The sequence below is a fragment of the Felis catus genome, chromosome D1 (assembly GCF_018350175.1).
Source record: "Felis catus isolate Fca126 chromosome D1, F.catus_Fca126_mat1.0, whole genome shotgun sequence".
NCBI classification, from domain to species: domain Eukaryota; kingdom Metazoa; phylum Chordata; class Mammalia; order Carnivora; family Felidae; genus Felis; species Felis catus.
This window is the reverse complement of record NC_058377.1, coordinates 59,923,487-59,945,788: the sequence shown is the minus strand read 5'-3', so window position 1 is coordinate 59,945,788 and position 22,302 is coordinate 59,923,487. Positions and strand designations below refer to the sequence as shown.

The window sequence follows — 22,302 nt, the reverse complement described above, 5'->3', positions numbered from 1 at the left end:
TGTACATCTAAGAACACGTGCAACAGAATGAAAAGCCAACCTGCAGAATGGGAGCAAATATTTACAAATCATATTTCTGGTAAGTGGTTAATATGAAGAACTATATCTCAACAACAACAAAAATACCAAAAAAAAAAAAAAAAAAATGGACAAAGGACTTTAGTACACATGTCTCCAGAGATACAGATGGCCAGCAAACATATGAAAAGGTACTCAACGTTGCTAATAATTAGAGAAATGCAAATCAAAACCACAGTGAGCTATCATACCATCAGGATCGTTACTAAGTTTAAAAAAGAAAAGTTTTGGCAAGAATATGGAGAAATTGGAACCTTTGTATATCTTGGTGGGAATGTAAAATCGTTCAGTTACTATGGAAAAGAGTATGGTGATTCCTCAGAAAATTAAAAATGACCCATCAGTTTCTAAAGAATTGGAAGCAATATACACATATATGTGTATATATGTGTGTGTATGTATCTAGATATATACGTATATCTATATATGAGTATAGATATAGATATGTAGATGTGCATATAGATATAGATATATAGATGTATATATAGATATATATCCTGGAGATATATCCAGATGGATTGGCAGCAGGATCTCACAACCATGAGTGATTACACACCCATGTTCATAACAGTGTTCATAATAGCAAAGAAGTAGAAGCAACCCAAATATTCATTGACAGATGAATGGATAAACAAAATCTTTTTACACACAATGGAATACTATATAGCCTTAAAAAGGAAGGAAGTTCTGACACATGCTAAAGCACGATGAACCTTGAGGACATAAATAAACTGGTCATAAAACATCGAATACTGTATGATTCCACTTATTTAAGGCCATCTAAAGAGACAGATTCATAGAAACAAACAATAGAATAGTGGTTGCCAGTGGGTAGAGGTAGGGGAGTTGTTTTCTAAGGATAGAGTTTTACTTAGGAAAGGTAAGTTTTGGAAATTGGTTGCACAACAGTGTGGACATACTTAACACTACTGAATGGTATAAAAAGGAAAGGGTTAAGGTGGTAAATTTCTTTTTAAGATGTAAATTTTGTGTTATATCTTTTATCACACTAAAAAGAATAATGTTTTAAAAAGTCACCTATTAAATATTGTGATTTAATTGTGTTCTATCTGGGGGCACTTGGCTGGCTTAGTTGGTGGAACCATGTGACTCTTGATCTCGGGGTTGTAGGTTCAAGCCCCCACATTGGGCATAGAGATTACTTAATAAAAGTTTTTTTTTTTTCTTTAAGTCATCTATTATTATGTATTAGTGACTATACTAGGTGTAAGTCATACAGAATGAATAGAACACAGTCCTTGATCTCACATATTGATATTAGAAGGTGTACCTTACTGCAGTTATAGTCATCTTCCCACTCAATATTTAATGGTTAATATTATGGTATTCCTGTTCACTCATTCTGGAAGCATTTGTTAGTGGTAGTTGCTGCTATTATTAATGTTGTTAAGTACAACACCACTTTAAGACCTTCACCAAGAGTTAAGTCCTAGATCTGGACTTTTAGCACTGAATTTGATCAAGGATGCATAGCTTAAGTGTCAAAATTTTATTGGAAATAATGTGTCGTGGTAGTTTAAAGTAAATGGAGTTTGACTCTTCAACCAGATATTGAGTTAGGTGATGTGGGGGTGATTCCTTGCTTTTAAGCTTATCTACCCTAAGAGGCAGGACACAAGTTTATGTAACACCTGCAGAGTAATTCCAAAGTCACACAGGTACCTTTATATAGATGTTACTTGGCTTTCTGGTCTTAAGTATGGAACATTTACACTTCACTTGGTTGTACATTACAGGAAGGCCGAAGTTACACTGGATGGAGTTTGGCCAACAGATAAAACATCTCGCTGTTTAATAAAGAGCCCAGATCGACTTGCTGATATGAACTATGAGGGCAGATTGGAAGCAGTTTCAAGGAAACAGGGAGCTCAATTCAAAGAGTACCGTCCCGAAACAGGTTCTTGGGTGTTTAAGGTATATAGTCAACTTAACCTAGTTCTTGTAAACTGTAGTTACACTGGCAAAATGTGTTAGAAGAGTCTCTCTTAAATTCTTTTCATTTTTACAAATTAGGAAACATGTAGAGGTACATTATGATTTGCTCTAAATTACATATGTTAAACACCAGAACAATAAGGAGCTATTAAAAACTTTTATGCTGATGATTCACATCCTCTACCCCATCCTGTGAGCATGTAGATACACTTCTAAGGAGTGGTTTTTCTAATGTGTGACATCCTTAGAGACATGAGGCAGAATTTTTGTCTCTTGATACCAACTCTTCCTAAATTGTCATTCATTTAAAGATTTTTAGGGATGAAGACATTGACTTCCTCCCTTCCTTGATAGTTTAACCCAGTGGTTTCTTTTCTTCTAGGCCAGTTGGATTATTTAACTAGTTGAAGGTCCTTGTGTAGGTAGTGAACAACTAGGCAACTAGGCAGCATATAGAAATGAAAATAGTAGCAGTGTTTCTGGATTCAGTTTCCTGTATTAATAATTTAGTAATTGTATATGAGCAACTAGTACATGTACTAATCATCTAAATCTAGGGACAACAGTAAAGTATGATAGATGACATTGTGCCTTAAATATTATGATCTCTCTCTCTCTTTTTTTTTTTTAAAGCTAATTCTGCAAGATTGTAAGGACAAGTATTGTGGAAGCTCTTAGGAATATAAGTGTTAAAATTGATTTTGTTGATTCTGAGGCGCTTGGCTGGCTCAGTCAGTGGAGCATGTGGCTCTTGATCTTGGGGTTGTAAGTTTGAGCCCCACACTGGGTGTAGAGATTACTTAAAAATAAAATCTTTAAAACATTTTTTTGATTTTGTTGGATTCTTCTCTTCCTTAGGTCTCCCATTTCTCTAAGTATGGCCTTCAGGATTCTGATGAAGAAGAGGAGGAACGGCCATCCAAAACTAGTACAAAGAAGTTGAAGACTGCCCCTTTGCCTCCTGCAGGCCAGGCCACCCCATTCCAGATGGCTCTTAATGGCAAGCCAGCACCTCCACCCCAGGTAGAGACAGGACAGTGAATTTGAATGGAATCCGTGATACAGAAGTTGAAAGCAAGTCATTCAGCTAGTACAAAGCTGTTTTATGACCCCTGGAACTTTGAAGAGTACAAATGTATTGGCAGTCACGTTGAGACAAGTACAAGGGAGGGCATGGTGTGGTCCTGACATCTTTTTTTAAATTGAGAGATTTAAGGAATTCTCATGCTGTTTGGATCATTCCTTCTACAGATTATCATTCTTAAACACCTCCCTCTCTTTCATTTGGACTTGCTGAATTCTCTGCTCAGTGATCAACTTAAGATAGCATTTTGCTTGTGTGGGTTGATACAAAGTAAATTCTACTTTTGTTGACTATCTGATGTGCAGTTTAATCTTGTTCTTTACCTCTGTGGTTTTTTCAAAGTTCAATTCGCTTTCTGCAAGGGTTTTTTAACTCCATTTTTCTCAAGTTGTTTGCTTATACTTCAGGTAACCTCTTAATATTTGTATTTTAACAATACATAATCTTTCTGAATATAGATCAAGTTTTAGAATATAAATGAATTATTTGGCGTGGGGAGAGTAGGGGCTACATTGTTTATTGCAATTACTTGTATCATACTCCTTTTCAGTATTGTTAAGCCAGTATAAACCTTTTGTCCATCTAGGGAAAGGTTTGTAATTTAAATATCAGGTAGTTTCTTTGCCAGCTCATGAAGAGTTTTACTTTCCTTTGGATGTCATTTATATTCAATCAAGTTACAAAAAACATTTTTTCTTTGCTGCCATACTCCCTCAAAAAAGAGAACTTAATATAGAATTTCTTTGTAAAGCATCCTCTACCTCTCAGCTGCTAAAAGCAGGGCCTTTGGAATTTTTTGTGCTACAATTCTTATGGCTGCTGAAATGTGCGATTTTTATGATTTATTAAATAATTTCTTGGGAGGCATTTTCTGGAGATTGTTGTGTATGTATGTTAATATTTGCGCGTACAAAGTGAGGGGGAGGGTATGATAAAAGTGGGAAATGGGAAATATATTGACTCTTATATTTATAATCTTTGTAGCATAAAACCCCTAAGAAATCTCTTCTGAACTAAAGAAATGCTGTAAATGGACTTGGTTTTCCAGTTTTCCATGTTCATTTTTTCTGAATCATATGCTTTGTATAATCTCTTTCATTCCAAAGTGTTTTTTCATCTTACATTATATGTATTTCTAGAATAAGAGTCAGGTAGCCTTCTTTTCTGCTAATAAAAGTAATTGTTAAGATCCTAAAGATGCAGCTGAGAAAAAAAAAACTTCATCCGTGGATAGAGCAAATTTACGTAATGTGTCTTGACAACCAGTGATTTTTAGGCTGTTTAATTTCCAGAATACAAATAGTAAGGGAAAACTACGTTTCTATGATGACACTTTCATAGGTGAGAATTTTTAAGAAACTGAGTACCATATAATTTCACAAGAACCAGGTTGTAGGAAAAAGAGACTTCGTAAGGATCAAAATGGGCAAAGAGAATACAGTGAATGGGATCTGTTTCAGATATCTCCTTTGATTGAAGAGAAGTGGGTGGTCTTTGGATGGCAAAAACAGAAATGGGAATAGTGGGTAGAGCTGTTTAGATATTAGGCTAACGTATTGGAACAGTAATGAAGGACTTCCTTCGTATTGCCCAGTGAGATAGGTAGGAAATGGTAGTGGTTGCATAGCTTTTAGTAATTTGCACCAAGACCTACATCTTACTGGGCATGAGGAAAACACTTGAGCCATCTGGACGAACTGGGAACAGACTGCACTGTCTTTTCATCCTAGTGTCAAGATGATTCTCTACACACTGTCACCTGGCCCCCTGGGCAGCTTGATTTCAGGGACATGGTGTTCCTCCACCTCCAGTCTGCCATAGCAGTTTTTTTTTTCCTCCTGTGTACAATTTCAGGTTCTCAGAATTGGGGGCTAGGGGTTTTTTAGGTATTAGGAAGATTTACATTTTTGTTTAATGGTCACTTTATCCCACTGCCTCGTGTATAATATCATTCGTGTCTTTGTAGTTTGTTCTTAAAGCTTTGATTTGCTTCTAAATAGGTAAATCAAAGCAACCAGAAAACATTAAGGTAACTAAATCTTCATGTAGTCTCTTCTGTGCCTTTGAAGTTACAGAAAGTGTTGGCATAAAAACCTTCATCACACAGATAAATTAGGGCAGTTGCAGAAACATTTGGTAGTTAGAACATTATTTCCAAAATGCTGATCTGAGATTTAGTTTTCAGCTGACTGGATGACTCCTTTGGTGACCTTTGATTCCATAGATAGGCATGGGGCTCAGGCATATTTATATTTTAAATGCTTTCCCCCAGGTGATTGAAATATGCATCGAGGCTTCAGAACCATTTGTTTAAAGACCTCAGCACTCAGGGAGAGAGATTTTACCTATAGCTTTTTACCTCCACCTCATACTGAACTGTAACTTGTGTTCAGTATCAACACTGAGTAGTTGACTTGCTCAGAAACTTAGCGTTGTTCATTCAGTGAGTACCTTCAAATGAGTTAGGAATTTTTTTCAAGGGAAAAAGTGATTAGGATTTAGAAGAAAATTAACATTTCATCTTGTGTATACTTTTTAAAATTAGTCAATTTTATTTTGGGAGAGAGAGCACCCACGTGCCAAGTAGGGGAGAGGCAAAGGGAGAGGGATGGAGAGAATCTTAACCAGGCTCCACGCTCAGCACAGAGCCCGACGCAGGGCTTGATCTCACAACTGTGAGATCATGACCTGAACTGAAATCAAGAGTCAGACGCTTAACCCACTAAACCACCCAGGTGCCCCTTTCTTGTGTATACTTTTTAAAAGTAAAGTGGCAGCTGTCTATATTTATGCACTAAGTAAATGTATATGTGATTATCCATTTTATATTTTTATGTAATATATGATACATATATATATAAAATAATTGTATACCAGAAGTCTTTTTGCTTCAGATATTAGTATTGTCATGTCTTATACTTAATTGTAATATCCCTCAATGTACGTGTAGAAACATACACACTTACTTTGGTGGGCCCTTGAAACCATGACATGGAATCTTTCCTGAGAACACAATAATGGTGACAAGGCTGATTTTCCAGCCAAATGAATATAAAACATTCTTTGCAGTTAGAAAACAAGTTATTCTGGGGGCGCCTGGGTGGCTCAGTTGGTTAAACATTTGACTTTGGCTCAGGTCATGATCTCACTGTTCATGGGTTTGAGCCCCATGTTGGGCTCTGTGCTGACAGTTCAGAGCCTGGAGCCTACTTCAGATTCTGTGTCTCCCATTCTCTCTGTCTCTCTCTCAAAAATAAATTAAAAAAACATTTAAAAAAATAAAAGCTATTTTATATTAAACTATTTGGTGAGGACAGTATGAATTATTTAAATACCTGTTTGACCGTGGATTGGTTGTTTACCCTTTGTTGAATAAAAGGTGTCATGATTTACTTTACCTACTTGAATTACTTTATCTACTGGATTAAGACATGTTTTATCTTTAGGGTATTGGCAGCTTTGTTTGTATGAGAAAGATTCTCTTGAGGTGGAAAGTGGAGGTTTCTAAAATCCCTGAAGGTTTCAGTGATGAAATCTCACCTTCCATGTTATCTAAAAAGACAGTTATTTTACAGAAATTATCTGTGTACTTAGGATTTACAATGTACTGTGCTGATATTTAGACATAAATAAGATCTACTTTCAAGAGATTACAGTATATGAAAGGAATATTCCATTTAGCTGCTTTTCCCAGTATTTGCCTTTCTTTTCCATAGATCTCACAAGGACTCCCTATTTTTTTTTTAAGTTCTTCAATTCCTTTTGAGCCATCTTTATTATTATTATTATTATTATTAGTCTACTTTTCTTTCCAGGACTGGTTTTGAAGAAGCACCTGATCTCCCAAGATCAATCAGAAAATAAGTACACAGGCATCTTTTGGGGGAGTTTACCGCAGTTGCTTAGATACACTTTAACAACATTCACTAATGGTTCTAAGAGCTTCCCAGCTCCTCATAGTTTCTAGTAATTCACTTCTCCCTTACTTATTACACAATACCTCAGAGCTTTAAAGTCTATGCATGAGAGTGGAGCAAATAAAACCTTGATCCTTACTTAGCATACTTCTGAAAAATATGCTGGGTCCCTTAGGTCTCCATTCGAGTTACTTGATGAAATACCTTCGTTTTGCCTTAAAGTGTTCTAAGTGAACATCTCTTGCTGCTGTTATTTCTTCGTTGAGTAGTGTAAGTTGAAACCATTCTCTCCTTTTTTCCTTTTCTCCCACCCATCCTCACTCCTTGTTCTTTCATGGTTATTAACTGCCCTTTCTGCTGTATGCCAGGCACTACACGCAGATTTGACAAAATGATGAATGTTGAATTTAAAATGTGCTTGGTGATAGATACAGAAAACAGTAGGCCATAATCTCTGTTTTCAAGCCTTGACAATATGGTGGGACAGACATCACATGTGCAAGAATTTATAGTATATCATGATAGATCATAAAAAATAGGTTTAGACAGAATGTAATGGGAACCCAACAGTGGGAGGGTATTCTAACTGATAGGTTGACACACAGGATATGGAGTAGTTTAATAGCTTCCTAAAGTGAATTGGTTAAAAACTCTAATATATTAGGGACCCTTTGGAGTTAGAGTGTTCCCATAATTCTTGTAAATAAAATGGGAGCATTGTGACCAGGGCTACTTTTTATTTTATTTTTTTCCAGAATTGTAGAGCATAAAGGTAGTCGCACTTGCCTTTAGCCTCTACAGTAGGTAAAAAAGAGTATCATTTTTGCCTTTCATTATCTAGTTTGGGTAGAGCTGTCCTTTGGGAATGTTCATATCTTCAGTTGCAATTCCCTATGCATCCAACAGTTCAGTTTTTCTACACTTATAAATGAGAGCAGTCATTCTTTCAGTAAGGATAAGTGTTAAAGGAATGCAAGGGAATAGCTAATAGACCATTAAAAATAAAGTTGAAAAAGTTACACTAATGATTGTTTCTTTGTTCAAAGTAATCAAGAAATTATTTACTTTTAATGTCTATTGATTTATTTTGAGAGAGAGCACAAGCAGGGAAGGGGCAGAGAGACAGAATCCCAAGCAGGCTCTGTGCTCCTAGCACAGAGCCTGACTGGGGCTCAGTCCCACAAACCGCGAGACCATGACCCAAGCCGAAATCAAGAATCAGACACACAATTGACCCAAGTGCCCCATGAAATTATTTTTTTACACTACCTTTTACACATTAGCATCTATTTGAGGGTTAGCACGAAATAGGCCACTTAGGAAGATAAACCAAAAATTTTGGAAGATTAATAATCTATAAATGATACCATGATAAGAAAAATAAGTGGTAAAACTTTTTGATTTTGAGAATGTTTCATAAGTTGGCTTAGCCACGTCACCATTTTACCAGGTAACATGCAGGTTTAGGACATACTTAATTTGTACTGAAATGGTTATTTTACAGTGGGCTTCAGGTTGATGAGTTATTTACCTTTTCAAATCATAAACTGGTAGTCATGGGTATATCTTGAAAACTCCTTAAGAAATGTAAATATAACTCTTGGAACTTGAACATAAAGGAATTATTCCTAAATTAAAATTGTTTCTAAGAGGCTACCTGGCTGGCTCAGTTGGTAGAGCATGGAACTTTTGATCTCAGGGTTGTGAGTTCAAGCCCCACGTTGGGTGTGGAGCCTACTTTATTTAAAAAAAATTTTTTTTAATGTTTGTTTATTTTTGAGAAATAGTCCGAGACACAGTGCAAACAAGGGAGAGGCAGAGAGAGAGGGAGATACAGAATCTGAAGCAAACTCCAGGCTCTGAGCTGTCAGCACAGAGCCCATTGCAGGGCTCTAACTCACAAACTATGAGATCATGACCTGAGCTGAAGTCAGACACTTAACCAACTGAGCCACCCAGGTGCCCTGGTGTGGAGCCTACTTTAAAAAAAAAAAAAAAAAAAAAAATGTTTCTAATATTACTTTGTTTTTTCCTTTTGGGAAATTAGGGTAGGCATTCCTCATATGTTACATGGTACTGCATATGTAGATTCCAGCTAACCTTTAGGATTTAGTCATAGAAAAGATTAAAAAAATGGAAAATTACTTGAGACTTTGATATTTGTACCTTTTATTCTCTTTTCCCAATGGCTTCTGGCTACAAGGCAATGTGAGGGCAGGGTCACCCTGTGTATATCAGAAAATTATATTTGCTAGCTGTATCAGGTAAGGCATAATCTTTGTCTGAAGACCACCATTTGTTCAGTATGGGGCTTACGTTCCAGACACCAGACCTTAACATATTACAAAAGGGTGATTTCATGTATCCATATTTAGATCTCAAGTACGTATAGGGGGATTTGGGGTAATTATTCCTAAATCCTTTTTAGCAAATATGTTACCTCACACTGTCTTAGAATGGACAGAATCTAGTATTACAATATCATATTCTGAATAACTATAGAAGCTCTGTGTCTATTTGGTATAATTTAATGCTGCTTCCCTGATCTTTCTGCTGTCTACAGAGCCAGAGCCCAGAGGTGGAGCAGTTAGGGAGGGTTGTGGAACTGGACAGTGACATGGTAGATATCACCCAGGAGCCAGTTTTGGATTCCATGTTAGAAGAGTGCGTGCCTGAGGATCAGGAACCTGTGTCTGCCTCAACACACATTGCATCTTCACTGGGAATTAATCCACATGTCTTACAGGTGAAGTCCTAACCCACCCTTACTACAACAGGAAGCCAAACTAATGTTTACCTCCCTTGCATCTAATCAGGCCTCTTCCTTGATTATTTACTGAAGAGCATTGAGTGGTCATTGGAATGAAGAAAAACCAGAATATGGTCCATATTTGGGCCTCATTTTTCCGTTCTGGGAGGGAAAGCTATATTGAGATTCAGAACACGTGGATTCTAATCCGAGTTCTATAACTATTACTATGTGACTTTAGGCGAGTCATTTAACATCTGTGAGCACAGATTTTTCTCTGTAGGGTGGTTTTGAGGCTCTCAGAAGTGCTCCATAAAAGTTTTAATAGCCTAGTAGATAACAGGTTTCTTTAAACTCTGTCTCAATTTCTTTTGCCTATGCCTTTTGGCATGTTATAAGTTTAGCCTTTGTCTTATTTTCAAAGTTAATCATCCTGTAAACAGGTGAGCAATTGCTGTGTGCCAGACTTTGGTGGGACTCTAGATATAAGAGGAATGTTCTATAACTTAAATTCCTCAGGCACATGCAGCCACACCGATATAGTAGCTCTGGACACAGCCTTCAGGCAGAGCAATTTACTGGTTGTTGTAAACTGCATTTTTCTTTTATGGCCTTTGGATTCCAGGGAACACATTCATTCTATAGATATTGCCTTTTTAGATCATGAAAGCATCATTGCTTGCTGATGAAGAAGATGTAGATACGGTCATGGATCAACGCTTCAGTCACCTTCCTTCTAAAACAGATACTTCTCAAGAAATCTGTTCTCCCAGACTCCCCATTTCAGCATCCCACTCGTCAAAATCCCGTTCTTTAGGTACTGTAAGTGATGCTATTTTACAAGAAAGCTGTAAAGTCCTGCTTTTCACATATCTTCTTCTAAGCTGAGTCAACTTCTCTAGCAAATATCCCCCTAAAGGCATATGACATAAGGATGCCAAGAGGAAATGTACTCTTCTAAATACGTTAGGTGGGGCCAGTTTTTAAAAACCGTAATGTGCTTTATTGTTGCAGATGTAGAAGTTGTATGGAGAACAAAGCATTTGTGTTTTGTTTAGGTTATGTTTTTATTTGCTTATGAATGTGGACTAGATCAGATTTCCTAATTTTTATCACATCTTAGAGGAATGAGCAAGTTGTCCTGCACTGTACAATTTTGTGCAGTCCTCATACTGTCCTTATTTTATTGCCTCCTGGGGGCAAATGTTGCTTCTTACAATGCATAAAACTCGTCAGATTTCTACTTTTTCCTAAACCTTGCCAAATTCCTAGGAAAGTGATACTTGATTTTAAAGCTTTCCCTTTTTTCCTTCTTGTGGGATTGGAAGTAGAGTATCAGTATGAACAAAGGACATAAGCACATGTAATCTCAAAATGTTTTAAAAGCCAGAGGAACTACTAGGAAGAGATTTGTTTATATTGCCTTAAAAACTTTATTTTTCACTTCTTTCAAGTGCCCTTAATAACCTGTTTTAAAAATATGTTAACTAATAAAGCAATTAAACATAACAACCTTTTCTCTAATGGGCACTTGTACTTCAATAACTACCTCTACCTCTTAGAAAACAGGCAATATAATAGTAATAAGAACTGTCCTTCTGAAAGGCACAAGGTACCTCCATGGGTTTTTGTTTCATGGAGTCTAGCATGAGCATTGGAGTGGTAGCAATTTGTATTTTTATCTTATTAAGCTTTTTCTTTGGACTGAGAAATGTTTACATTTGGCATTCTGAAAAGGGCATGACCATTGATGTCAGACCTGGCTTATCTCTCAATCCTGCCATTAGTAGCTTTGTGGATTTGGACTAATCACTTTTCAAAGCCCAGTTTTCCTACCTATAAAATGGGATAATAGTGTTGTTTGTATGAAGTTATTGAAGGGTGAAATGAAACTGTGTATACAAATGACTTATACAGAGTCTTTCACAAAATAAGTGTTAATTTTTTTTTTTAAGTAGTAGTGATAGTATTTGTTATTATTGTTAATATTGTTGTGGCATCATCATCACAAATTCCTGCCTTCGTTTCCTGGTGAAACAGTATTCCACAGATTATGACTTGCCTCTTGTCATCTATATCTGATTTAATTGGTTTGGAAAAACTGTAATTTCAGCCTCACTGATGATTGCTGTTCAAGAAGCAATAGAGACTGTATTTTCTAATAGTTTTTTTTTTCCCCCTATTTCAGTTGGTGGGTTACTACAATCAAAGTTTACTAGTGGAGCTTTTCTTTCACCAAGTGCCTCTGTACAAGAATGTCGCACCCCCAGAGCATCGTCTTTGATGAATATTCCATCCACATGCCCTTGGTCTGTCCCTCCACCCCTCACCTCTGTGTTTACGGTGCCCAGCCCAGCCCCTGAAGTTCAGTTGAAAACCGTGGGTACACGTAGACAACCAGGCCTAGTCCCTCTTGAAAAGTCTGTCACCTATGGCAAGGGGAAACTCTTGATGGATATGGCTCTGTTTATGGGACGCTCATTTCGTGTTGGTTGGGGCCCCAACTGGACTCTTGCTAATAGTGGAGAACAGCTGAGTGGCTGTCATGAACTGGAAAATCATCAAAATGCCGATTCTATGGAATATGGATTCCTGCCTAATCCAGTAGCTGTTAAATCGTGAGTCATATTTTCTTTATGGTTTTTGAGAAAAGCAACTTGATAGGTGAGAAAAAATTTTTCATTATCAGAAGACCCAAAGTCTCTAGACGTTGGTGATCTTTCTAGATATGCTCTTAGTACAGTTTTTTTTTAATTTATTTTTTTTTAATGTTTGTTTATTTTTGAGAGAGCACATGGAGGGCAGGGAGCAGAGAGAAAGGGGACAAAAGATCCAAAGTGGGCTTTGGGCTGACAGCAGTAAGCCCAATGCGGGGCTCAAACTCACAAACCGTGAGATCATGACCTGAGCCAAAGTTGGATGCTCGACTGACTGAGCCACCCAGGTACCCCTGTTCTTAGTACAGTTTTAGATAGCAGAAGATCTTTGTATAATTAAAAACCAAACCGATTAATAAGATAACTCCATTTGTAACATCAAGGTATGAAGAGTATAATACTTAGTGGTTAAACTTTAATTGGAAATTTAACAGACCCAAAGCTGATGCTGCAGCATTCCTTGGGTTTTATTCTTTTTATTGCATTAGTCATTTTTTCCTATTTTCTCACTTAGATATTTGTGATTTATATATATACACATATGTAATATATGTATATATATTATATATAATATATGTATATATAATATATGTAATATATGTATATATTATATATTATATTATATATTATATTATATAATATTATAATTATAATATATATTTTATAATGTATATTATATATTATATGTATATATATGTAATATATATATGTATGGGGTATTTTCTCAACTAAGCACGTTTCCCATATCTTGGACCTGGTAAGGTGAATGTATAAACTGGGTATAATTCATACATAAGTATCTGGAAATAAGATGACATCTGATAGAGGCATCTGGCTGGCTCAGTCAGTAGAGCATACAACTCTTGATCTCGGCTTCATGAGTTGAAGCCCCACATTGGGCATAGAGCTTACTTAAAAAAAGACATCTGATAGCTATGTATGCTATGTTATTACTACATAATCCCCACTATTAACATTTATGTGTGTGTACTTCTAGTTCTGTATACTTTATATATGTGTTGAGTATACATATACACATATATAATCTATACACATACATACGTGCACACACACATATATAATCTATACACACACATACATACATATGCATACACAGTTCTGGTAGTTATTAACCAATATGCATACAGTTGTTTTGTGCAAAATATATAACATTTTCCTGTTTACTCTTTATAACAAATTGTGCTGTCTTTACTACAGATTAAATGACTGTGATCACCTATAATGCTTGGTATTTAAAGTTAACTTTGAAGAAATACAAAACAATAGCTGTCTTGAACCTCACAATTAGTAATGTCGATCCTAATCTAGGTTATACATGATGTCATGTTTTGAAGGTTATTAATACCAATCTTAAAATTGGATCAAGGTGAGATTGATTATATGCTCATCTTAATTTAGAGTCAGTTTTACAGTATCTATAACCTTAGCCTCACAACTTTTGATCCCTCACTATGTATAATTTGAGAAATCAGTGTCCCACAATGGTTTTTGGTCCTTGGATTTCATAATATGTAGATACATGTTGAAGCCAGCTCAAAGTCTAACTGCATTGATTCCCATGCTTGTTACAACCTGGCCTTAAGAAGCCTTTGGATTCTGAATGCATGGGCCAGATAATTTGTTTACTCATTCTACAGCAGATAAGTTCATTATAGTTTGACATTAGGGAACACAGTTACTTTAAAATCACAGGTGAATGTTTTACATTCTCTTTGAATCATAAAAATAAAGGTTTATTTGTAGGAAAATTCTAGCATCTGTCTTATCTTCATTTTCTGTCTTGTCATTTGCTCTTGTAGCCTAACAGAGTCTCCATTCAAAGTTCGTTTGGAAAAACTCAGTTTGAGACAAAAGCCAGATGAAGACCTGCAGTTATACCAAATACCTCTGGAGCTCAAATTAAAGCACAGCACTGTCCATGTAGATGAGCTGTGTCCTCTCATTGTCCCTAATCCAGGAGTTGCTGTCATTCATGACTATGCAAATTGGGTTAAGAAAGCATCTGGAGACTTTTTGGAAGCACAAAGTGAGTATGGACTATGTCTATCTAACCTTTGATGTTTCAGGAACTGGAGTAGAAGCATGCGTTCATAGGAGGACAGATTTCCTTATGCCAATGTAGTGGGCGGATGCCTGAGCTCACGCTTGTGTGTAGTTGAGTTGCAAAGAGCAAAATCCCAAGGAAGAAGAAATGATAACATTTTTTACAGTTACTCTTCTGCTTTTTAATATATGAGTCCTTGTTCACAGGAACTGCAGCCAAATTCTTTGGATTTTTGAAATTCCATTCCTTTCTCCATTCTGAGAACATAGGGAGAGAAAGCCATTCCTTCTTTCTTTCTTTTTTTTTTTTTTTTAAAGTGTATTTGTTTATTTTGAGAGAGAGAGAGCACAGTGCATGCCAGCAGGGGAGGGTCAAAGAGAGAATCCCAAGCAGGCTCTGTGCTGCCAGCACAGAGCCTGACGTGGGGATTGACCCCACAAACCACAAGATCATGACCTGAGCCAAGGTCAAGAGTCAGACGTTTAACTGAGCCACCCAGGTGCCCTTCCTTCTTGCTTTTCTAAATCCTACCCATTCTTCCATGTCCAGCTTAAGTCCCTTTTGTTCTTCCCAACAATTTTAGTGTTCATAAATTCCCTCTTAACCTCTCTTTTCTATAACTATTGTGACCATGGTTTTCTAAACCAATACTTTGATAACAGGCTTTTCTAATTTGGGAACCTGCTATTTCAAATAGTAGAAAAATTATACTTAATTACATGTTTGATAACATTTCAACATGTAAAAATGTTGAAAAATGGCAACTATTTTAGACTGTCATATGCCACAAATTCTGAGAATTGTGTATGTTAATTTCTTTGTGTTTGCTTCAGTTGTCTCATCATTTCAAACATGTGAGACATCTTCCCAGTGCATACTTGTATTTGGCTTAGTGGTAAACAGTGCTTCCGTCTTGTTTTCCTTCTTGAGGAGCAATATGAATAGTAGTTAAGAGTATAGAGCTGGATTTATTACTTGGGTTCAAATCTTGGCTCTACTACATTTTGCCTATAACTTTGAGCAAGTTACTTCAATTTCCTCATCTGTAAAATGAAGATGATAACCACTGTGGATAGTGAAGTTCAGAGTTGGCTTTACTCTTAAGTGTTTTCGAATAGTGTCATTTTAGGCTCTGTAAATGTTAGGCTGTGCCTCTTACAGGAGAGAATACTCTCTCACAAGTTTTTATAGCACTTCATATTTTTTAATAAAAAATTTTTTTTCTTGGGGTGCCTGGGCAGCGCAGTTGGTTAAGTGGCTGACTTCAGCTCAGGTCATGATCTCACAGTCTGTGAGTTTGAGTTCGCGTCGGGCTCTGTGCTGACAGCTCAGAGCCTGGAGCCTGCTTTGGATTCTGTGTCTCCCTCTCTCTCTCTCTGTCCTCCCCTGCTTGTGCTCTCTCTGTCTCTCAAAAATAAATACATGTTAAAAATTAAAAAAAAAAATTTTTTTCTTTATTTTAGAGAGCACAAGTGACAGAGGAGAGGGGAGAGGGACAGAGTGAGGGAGGGAGAGAAGGAGAAAGCGAGAGAGAAAGAATATCTCAAGTAGGCTCCACGGTCAGCCCAGAGCCAAAATCAAGAGTTGGACACTGAACTGACTGAGCCACCCAGGCACCCCAGCACTTCTTATTTCTGAAAGCATTTTGTAAACAGAATTTAATGAAGTTACAGGACTTTTCTCTGTCATTTGAGATTATATTAGCCATAATTGAGCTAGAGGAACTGGTTTAAAAGAGCATAGAGTTACATATGTTATAACAAGTACCACAGGAACATGGAGTGAACAAGCAGTTACACTATAGACCTCTGGGACTTGTAAAATACAGCAGAGTGAGCCAGAAACAGATTCAGGGAAATCAGCTTGAGTGGTTGTTTGGGGTATTTATTAATTTATGTGTTTTTATGCCACCATTAGAGTGATGTCCTCTCTGTAGTTACTTTGACTTTATGTCATATTATTATTTTCCTGTCCCATCTTTAGTTGTGAAGCACTGGAGCCTAGCATGGACATTATGTGAAGCCTTATGGGGCCACCTGAAGGAGACTGACAGCCAGCTGGATGAACCCAATGAATACATTCAGATTCTGGAGCGAAGAAGAACTTTCTCTCGCTGGCTATCCTATACTGCTGCACCTCAAATTGAGGAGGAAGTCTCCTTAACCCGAAAAGACAAGCCTGTGGAGGCTGTCTTCAGCTACCTCACAGGCAAGAGGATCAGTGAGGCCTGCTCCCTGGCCCAGCAGTCAGGTAGGGCATATGGTCCCTCTCTGCACCCCTGTCTGTGCTACTCACTGTCCCTACCCCTTAATTGTAGATTTGCCTTTGTCTTCTAACCTGAATTAATAATAAACTTCCCAGGAATATTGCTGGTTCCTCAAGAATAGGGATTGTGTTTTCTAGTTTTTTTTATAGAACCTTAAACATTAAGTTTACGAAATTAAAGTTATTTTGATTTTGTATGCTACAAATGGATTTACAGATGCAGATAAGCAAAAAGCAATAAATACAAATCACCTGCATCCTTTAGCATTTAGTACACATTTCAGTATACAGCTTGTACTTGGACTATTTACTTTGTAATATATTAGGTATATTAGAATTTGTGTACACAAAGCATATATGAATGTAAACTTTTCAAAGGTGGTACCCTGCTACATACACACACACACACACACACACACACACACACACACACACACACGTGTATATATACACATTATAATATATACACATGCTATATATAATATACACATACATACACACACTGTGTTCTTTTCATCTCCTATAATATAGGCATTATAGTCAAATGCTTCTCAGTATTCATTTATGTATGGATGTTAGGGAACTCCTTTTTTTGAAATTTAGGCTTTTTCTTCCCCACAATAAGCAGTACTCTGAACTTTTGAAACATACGCATTTTGGATTAATTCACTTTATTTCATTCAGGTAAATATTAAATTTAATTTCTGGGTTATTGTTTTTTTTTTTTTTTAAGGTCTTCCCATTATATATTTCTGCTTTTCCTCTTGCACTAATGAGAGGCATTCAGCAAGTACTTCAGACACAAATCTTGGTAAAAATAAAGGATGGCATAGTTCAATTTAATATAAGTAGATCTCTGATCAGACTTTGTTACTGAAACCTATCTTACGTGAAACCAACTAATTGGAGCCATCAACTGGATGTATTCTGGGGGGTACTTGGCCAGTTTGGGGATTATAAGGAATAAATCATAGGAAAAGCTAGAATCAAGAACTTATATACATGGCCAGTTGCATTCCACTGTCACTACATGTTTAGCTCAGTGCCTTTGTGGTCTTCATATATTTTTGTACAGAGAGAATTTGTCTTTAGGATTGGCCTTCTATAAAGCTAAAAAGATTATGAATCATTAAAGAGACAAAGTTATGCTTACCAATGCATACGTGTATAGCAGAAGTGGATCTTAAGGACTGCCAGAAGTCACGTCCTTAGATTTATTTGTTCATAAACTCTACTTCTTCCTCCTTTTTTTTTTCTTACTTTAAGGTTAAACTTTTGACCTTTCAGCTTACTAAAAACTTTCGCTTTACTACCTCCACTTTTAATAATTGATAGAACAATTAAACAATATCAAGAACATAAAATTTGTGAACATTATAAGTGTTATCTGATATATACCCAACAAGAAGACCTCAAATCAATAACCTAAGCTTCTACCTTAAGAAATCAGCAAAATAAGAAATAAACCAAAAGGTAGAAGAAGAGAGGAAATACTAGATTAGAACAGAAATCAATGAAAATGGCAACATAAAAAGAAAAAAACAGTAATCAGTAACATCAAAAATTAGTTCTTTGAGAAGATTAAGAAAGTTTACAAACCTTTAACTACACTGATCATGGGGGGGGGGCGGGGAGGGAGACAAATTACCAACAAATAGGAATGAAAATAAAAAACAAACAAAAATGCTACTAACCCTACAGGAAAGGGAATTCTATGAGAAATTCTGTGTCAACAAATTAAACAACTTAGGTGACATTGACAAATTCCGAGGAAGATATAAATTACCAAAGCTAATTCAAGAAAAAGTAGAAAATCTAAATATATCTGTAACAAATAAAGAAGTTGAATTAGTAATTAAAAATCTTCACTCAGAAAAGCTAATCCAGATGTCTTCACTGGTGAACACTATCATGTGTTTGAAGAAGAAGTCATATCAATCCTCTGTAACTCTTTTCAGCAAATAGAGGGGAGCACTTTCCAACTCATTCTATGATGACATTATTACCCAGATGTCAAAGCACACGTACAAAAAAACTATAGCTAACATCATACTTAATGTGGAAAGACTGAACAATTTCACCCTAAGATTGGGAACACCATTTCTGTACAACATTGTAGTGAATATTGTAGCCAGTGTAATCACATAAGGAAAAGAAGCAAAAAAGCCATACATATGAGGAAGGAAGGGATGAAACTGTCTTTATTAAAAGATGGCATGATTCTGTATGTATATAGTTCAGTCCTAAGTAATCCACAGAAAAGGTAATGGGACTAAATAAACTAGTTCAGCATGACCTCAGGATTCAAGATTAGTATACAAAATACAGTTTATTTCTATGTATTAGCAACAGGCAATCCAAAAATGAAGTGAGAAAAACAGTTGCATTCACAATAATGTCAGAAAGAATAAAATACTTAAGGAATAAATGTAACAAAAATGAGACTTGTACTATAATTATAAAACATTGCTGAGGAAATAAAGATCTAAATAAATGGGGAAACACATTCCACATTTATGGAATACATCTCAGTTCAGCACTCTTGTCATTTTTGGCTGGTAATTTTTTGTTGTGGAGGCTGTCTGGGCATTTCAAGATACTTAACAGCATCCCTGCCCTCTACCCATAAGAGTACTTTACCCTTGGTTGTGACAACTAAAATTATCTCTAGACATTGCCAAGTGTTCCCTGGAGAGCAGAACCACTCAGATTGAGAACCACTGGTAGATTGGGAACCTCAGTGTTGCTAAGATGTCTGTTATCCGCAAATTAATTTGTACATTCAGTGCATTTTCTATCAAAATCCACAACTGGCATTTTTGCAAAAATTAACAGGCTGATTCTTATTTGGAAATGTAAAAGACCTAAACAGTCTTTGAAAAGAAGAACAAAATCAGAGAACTCAACACTTTCCTAATTTCAAAACTTCTATAAAGCTGCAGCAGTCAGGACAATGTGGTACTGGTATAAGAATGAACATAGAACAACAGAGTAGAATAGAAGTGAGACTTGAATATAAAACCCTTCCACTTAGATTCAGTTGATTTTTGACAAAGGTGCCAAGATGATTTAAATGTGGAAAGTATGGGGGCGCCTGGGTGGCGCAGTCGGTTGAGCGTCCGACTTCAGCCAGGTCACGATCTCGCGGTCCGTGAGTTCGAGCCCCGCGTCAGGCTCTGGGCTGATGGCTCGGAGCCTGGAGCCTGCTTCCGATTCTGTGTCTCCCTGTCTCTCTGCCCCTCCCCCGTTCATGCTCTGTCTCTCTCTGTCCCAAAAATAAATAAAAACGTTGAAAAAAAAAAATTTAAAAAAAAATAAATAAATAAATAAATGTGGAAAGTATGGTCTTTTCAATAGATAATGCTGTGATAGTTGGATATTCACATGCAAAAGATTAATTTGTATTCTTACCTTGCACCATACACTAAAATTGACTTGAGGAAGTACCCTAGGATCCTGCTACGTGCTTCGTATATGTCCTCATCAATGGGAAAATCTATGTGAAAAGTCAGGGATGGGCAGAAGCTGATTGGTTGGTTGTGTGATGGAAGCAAAGAGAGGATCTAAATGAATGGATTATATCAAGCTTTGAACTTGACCATCTCTGGTGACCCAGAATATTTATAAATCCTGGCCAGTAAATCCTCTTTGGGATTCTGTAGATACACAGAAATAATCTTTTCTTTTTTCCTTTTAGTATTTTTCACCTAGAATACTAGCAGCTCATGGTCAAGTGAGCTACAGCACTTACTGCCTGAATCATAGTCCAGTCATGCCTTGATTACCTATATACAGAGAGACCACTTGGCCTGGCACGTTTCCAAATGTATTCCTGATGCATGATTTTTTTTCCTTCAGGCCCCTCTCGTTTGTGAAGGAAACTCTTTTGAGATGAGAGCCTCAGTTTCTGATAGAATGGTAGTTTATATAGACATGTAAGCACTGACCCATATGTACAAACAAAAGGAGAAAGATTGTTGACTTTACCAGGTTTGTCAGAAGGGGTGAAACAAAGCATTTTTCTCTTAACTTACATCTTAACTGGAAGTTTTCATAAACTGGAATTTCTATCCCCTCACATTCTGGTTAATTAGAATCGTTTTATTGCCTCAGCCCTTTGTACTTAATTTTTAGTAAAAAAGATTATTGGACCTATGAGAGTGAAAGACTCAGCGATTCTTTTTATACCACGCACATACGCTTTTCCTCTAGCTTTCAGTTGGCCATTCCTCAGTGCCATTCTAGTTGGGCATGTTTTCAATTATGTCATCTCAGTTTTCACTGTAAGCCTTTGAATCAGATGATACTTTCCTCCATTTTACAGATGAAGGGTCACAGAAGTAATAGTAGATCTATAATTGAACTCTGTATACTGTACAGTCTATGTAATTTAGGTTAAAGTACTCTGAATATTTTCTGCCCAGGCAGAAAATGGTATGGTGGTGGTCAGTATTTTGTTACTACTGCAGAAAGCAGTCACTGTGTCAAGTTCTCCCTCCTGAGGGCTAGAAGAAATAAGATAATACCTAGTGTTTCCCCAAGTCTGTAAATCCTCAGTGATCACTAGAGTTCTGTTTCTCTTGTAGGTGATCATCGTCTTGCCCTTCTTTTATCCCAGTTGGTGGGCAGCCAGTCGATCCGGGAGCTGCTTACCATGCAGCTGGTGGATTGGCATCAGCTCCAGGCTAACTCTTTCATCCAGGACGAGAGACTGCGGATCTTTGCCTTGTTGGCTGGAAAACCGGTACTTTCCTCTTTTCTCGTACATTTGCATAGATTTTCTCATAAATTCAAGATGGCTTGAGGTTAAGGGAAAGAGCTATCTTTGTAAATTTTACACTGTTACACATATAACTAAGCAACTTGTTTTTTAATTTTAGTGAAGTATTTTCAGATTACAAAGGTACAACATGTACAACATGTACAAAACCAAAAACTGGTTATATTGAAATTAAAACATTAAAATTCACCTTATCCCTTATCATAGTGGTAAACAAGGTAAATAATTTGTAGTCTGTCTTTCCAGACATATTTTAACTCTATATCAACATATATGTGTGTATATATGTGTGTATTTACACATGTGTGTACATTCAAATAAAATCAATTATACATAGCAGTACACTTATGTATATGGACATTTTTCCATGTTGTGTACTATCACTCTTTTTAAAAGCCACTTCTGTTCATTTTGTGGATGATATACCATAATTATTTTAAGCCAGTTCTCCATTTGCTGCCTGCCTGGTTGACATCTTGATAATCACTTTCCAAAAATGAAATAGTGGTCAGAATTTATGCACATCTTAAAGTTTTATAAGACATCAGCTGTGGGCAGTGAGAAGACCTCCTCTTCACTCTCTGGTTTTCATTTCAGAGCACCTGTTGTCTAAATCCACCCTGCCCCCAAAGAACTGTGTATTTTATATTTGGATCATTAACACTGCTAATCTAGTTCATTTAAAATGTTACTTAAATAGGGGTGCCTGGCTGGTCCAGTTGGTAAAGCATGTAACTCTTGATCTTGGGGT

General features: G+C 36.6%; 1 protein-coding gene and 1 non-coding gene across 9 annotated transcripts in view; both read left to right on the top strand.

The window, feature by feature from the left end:
* NUP98 (nucleoporin 98 and 96 precursor) overlaps positions 1 to 22,302 on the top strand; it is a 118,819-nt gene that overhangs the window by 73,768 nt on the left and 22,749 nt on the right. For all 8 annotated transcript variants that reach the window (XM_045038799.1, XM_011286593.4, XM_011286592.4 and 5 more), the window contains 8 exons: positions 1,836 to 2,013; positions 2,893 to 3,057; positions 9,599 to 9,781; positions 10,445 to 10,601; positions 11,973 to 12,402; positions 14,262 to 14,488; positions 16,490 to 16,756; positions 21,358 to 21,515. In XM_045038799.1, coding sequence (XP_044894734.1) covers positions 1,836 to 2,013; positions 2,893 to 3,057; positions 9,599 to 9,781; positions 10,445 to 10,601; positions 11,973 to 12,402; positions 14,262 to 14,488; positions 16,490 to 16,756; positions 21,358 to 21,515 — 1,765 coding nt within the window. The remainder of the gene's footprint in view (positions 1 to 1,835; positions 2,014 to 2,892; positions 3,058 to 9,598; positions 9,782 to 10,444; positions 10,602 to 11,972; positions 12,403 to 14,261; positions 14,489 to 16,489; positions 16,757 to 21,357; positions 21,516 to 22,302) is intronic.
* TRNAK-UUU lies at positions 8,691 to 8,763 on the top strand. Its single transcript has one exon. It is a non-coding gene; the product is annotated as a tRNA-Lys (tRNA).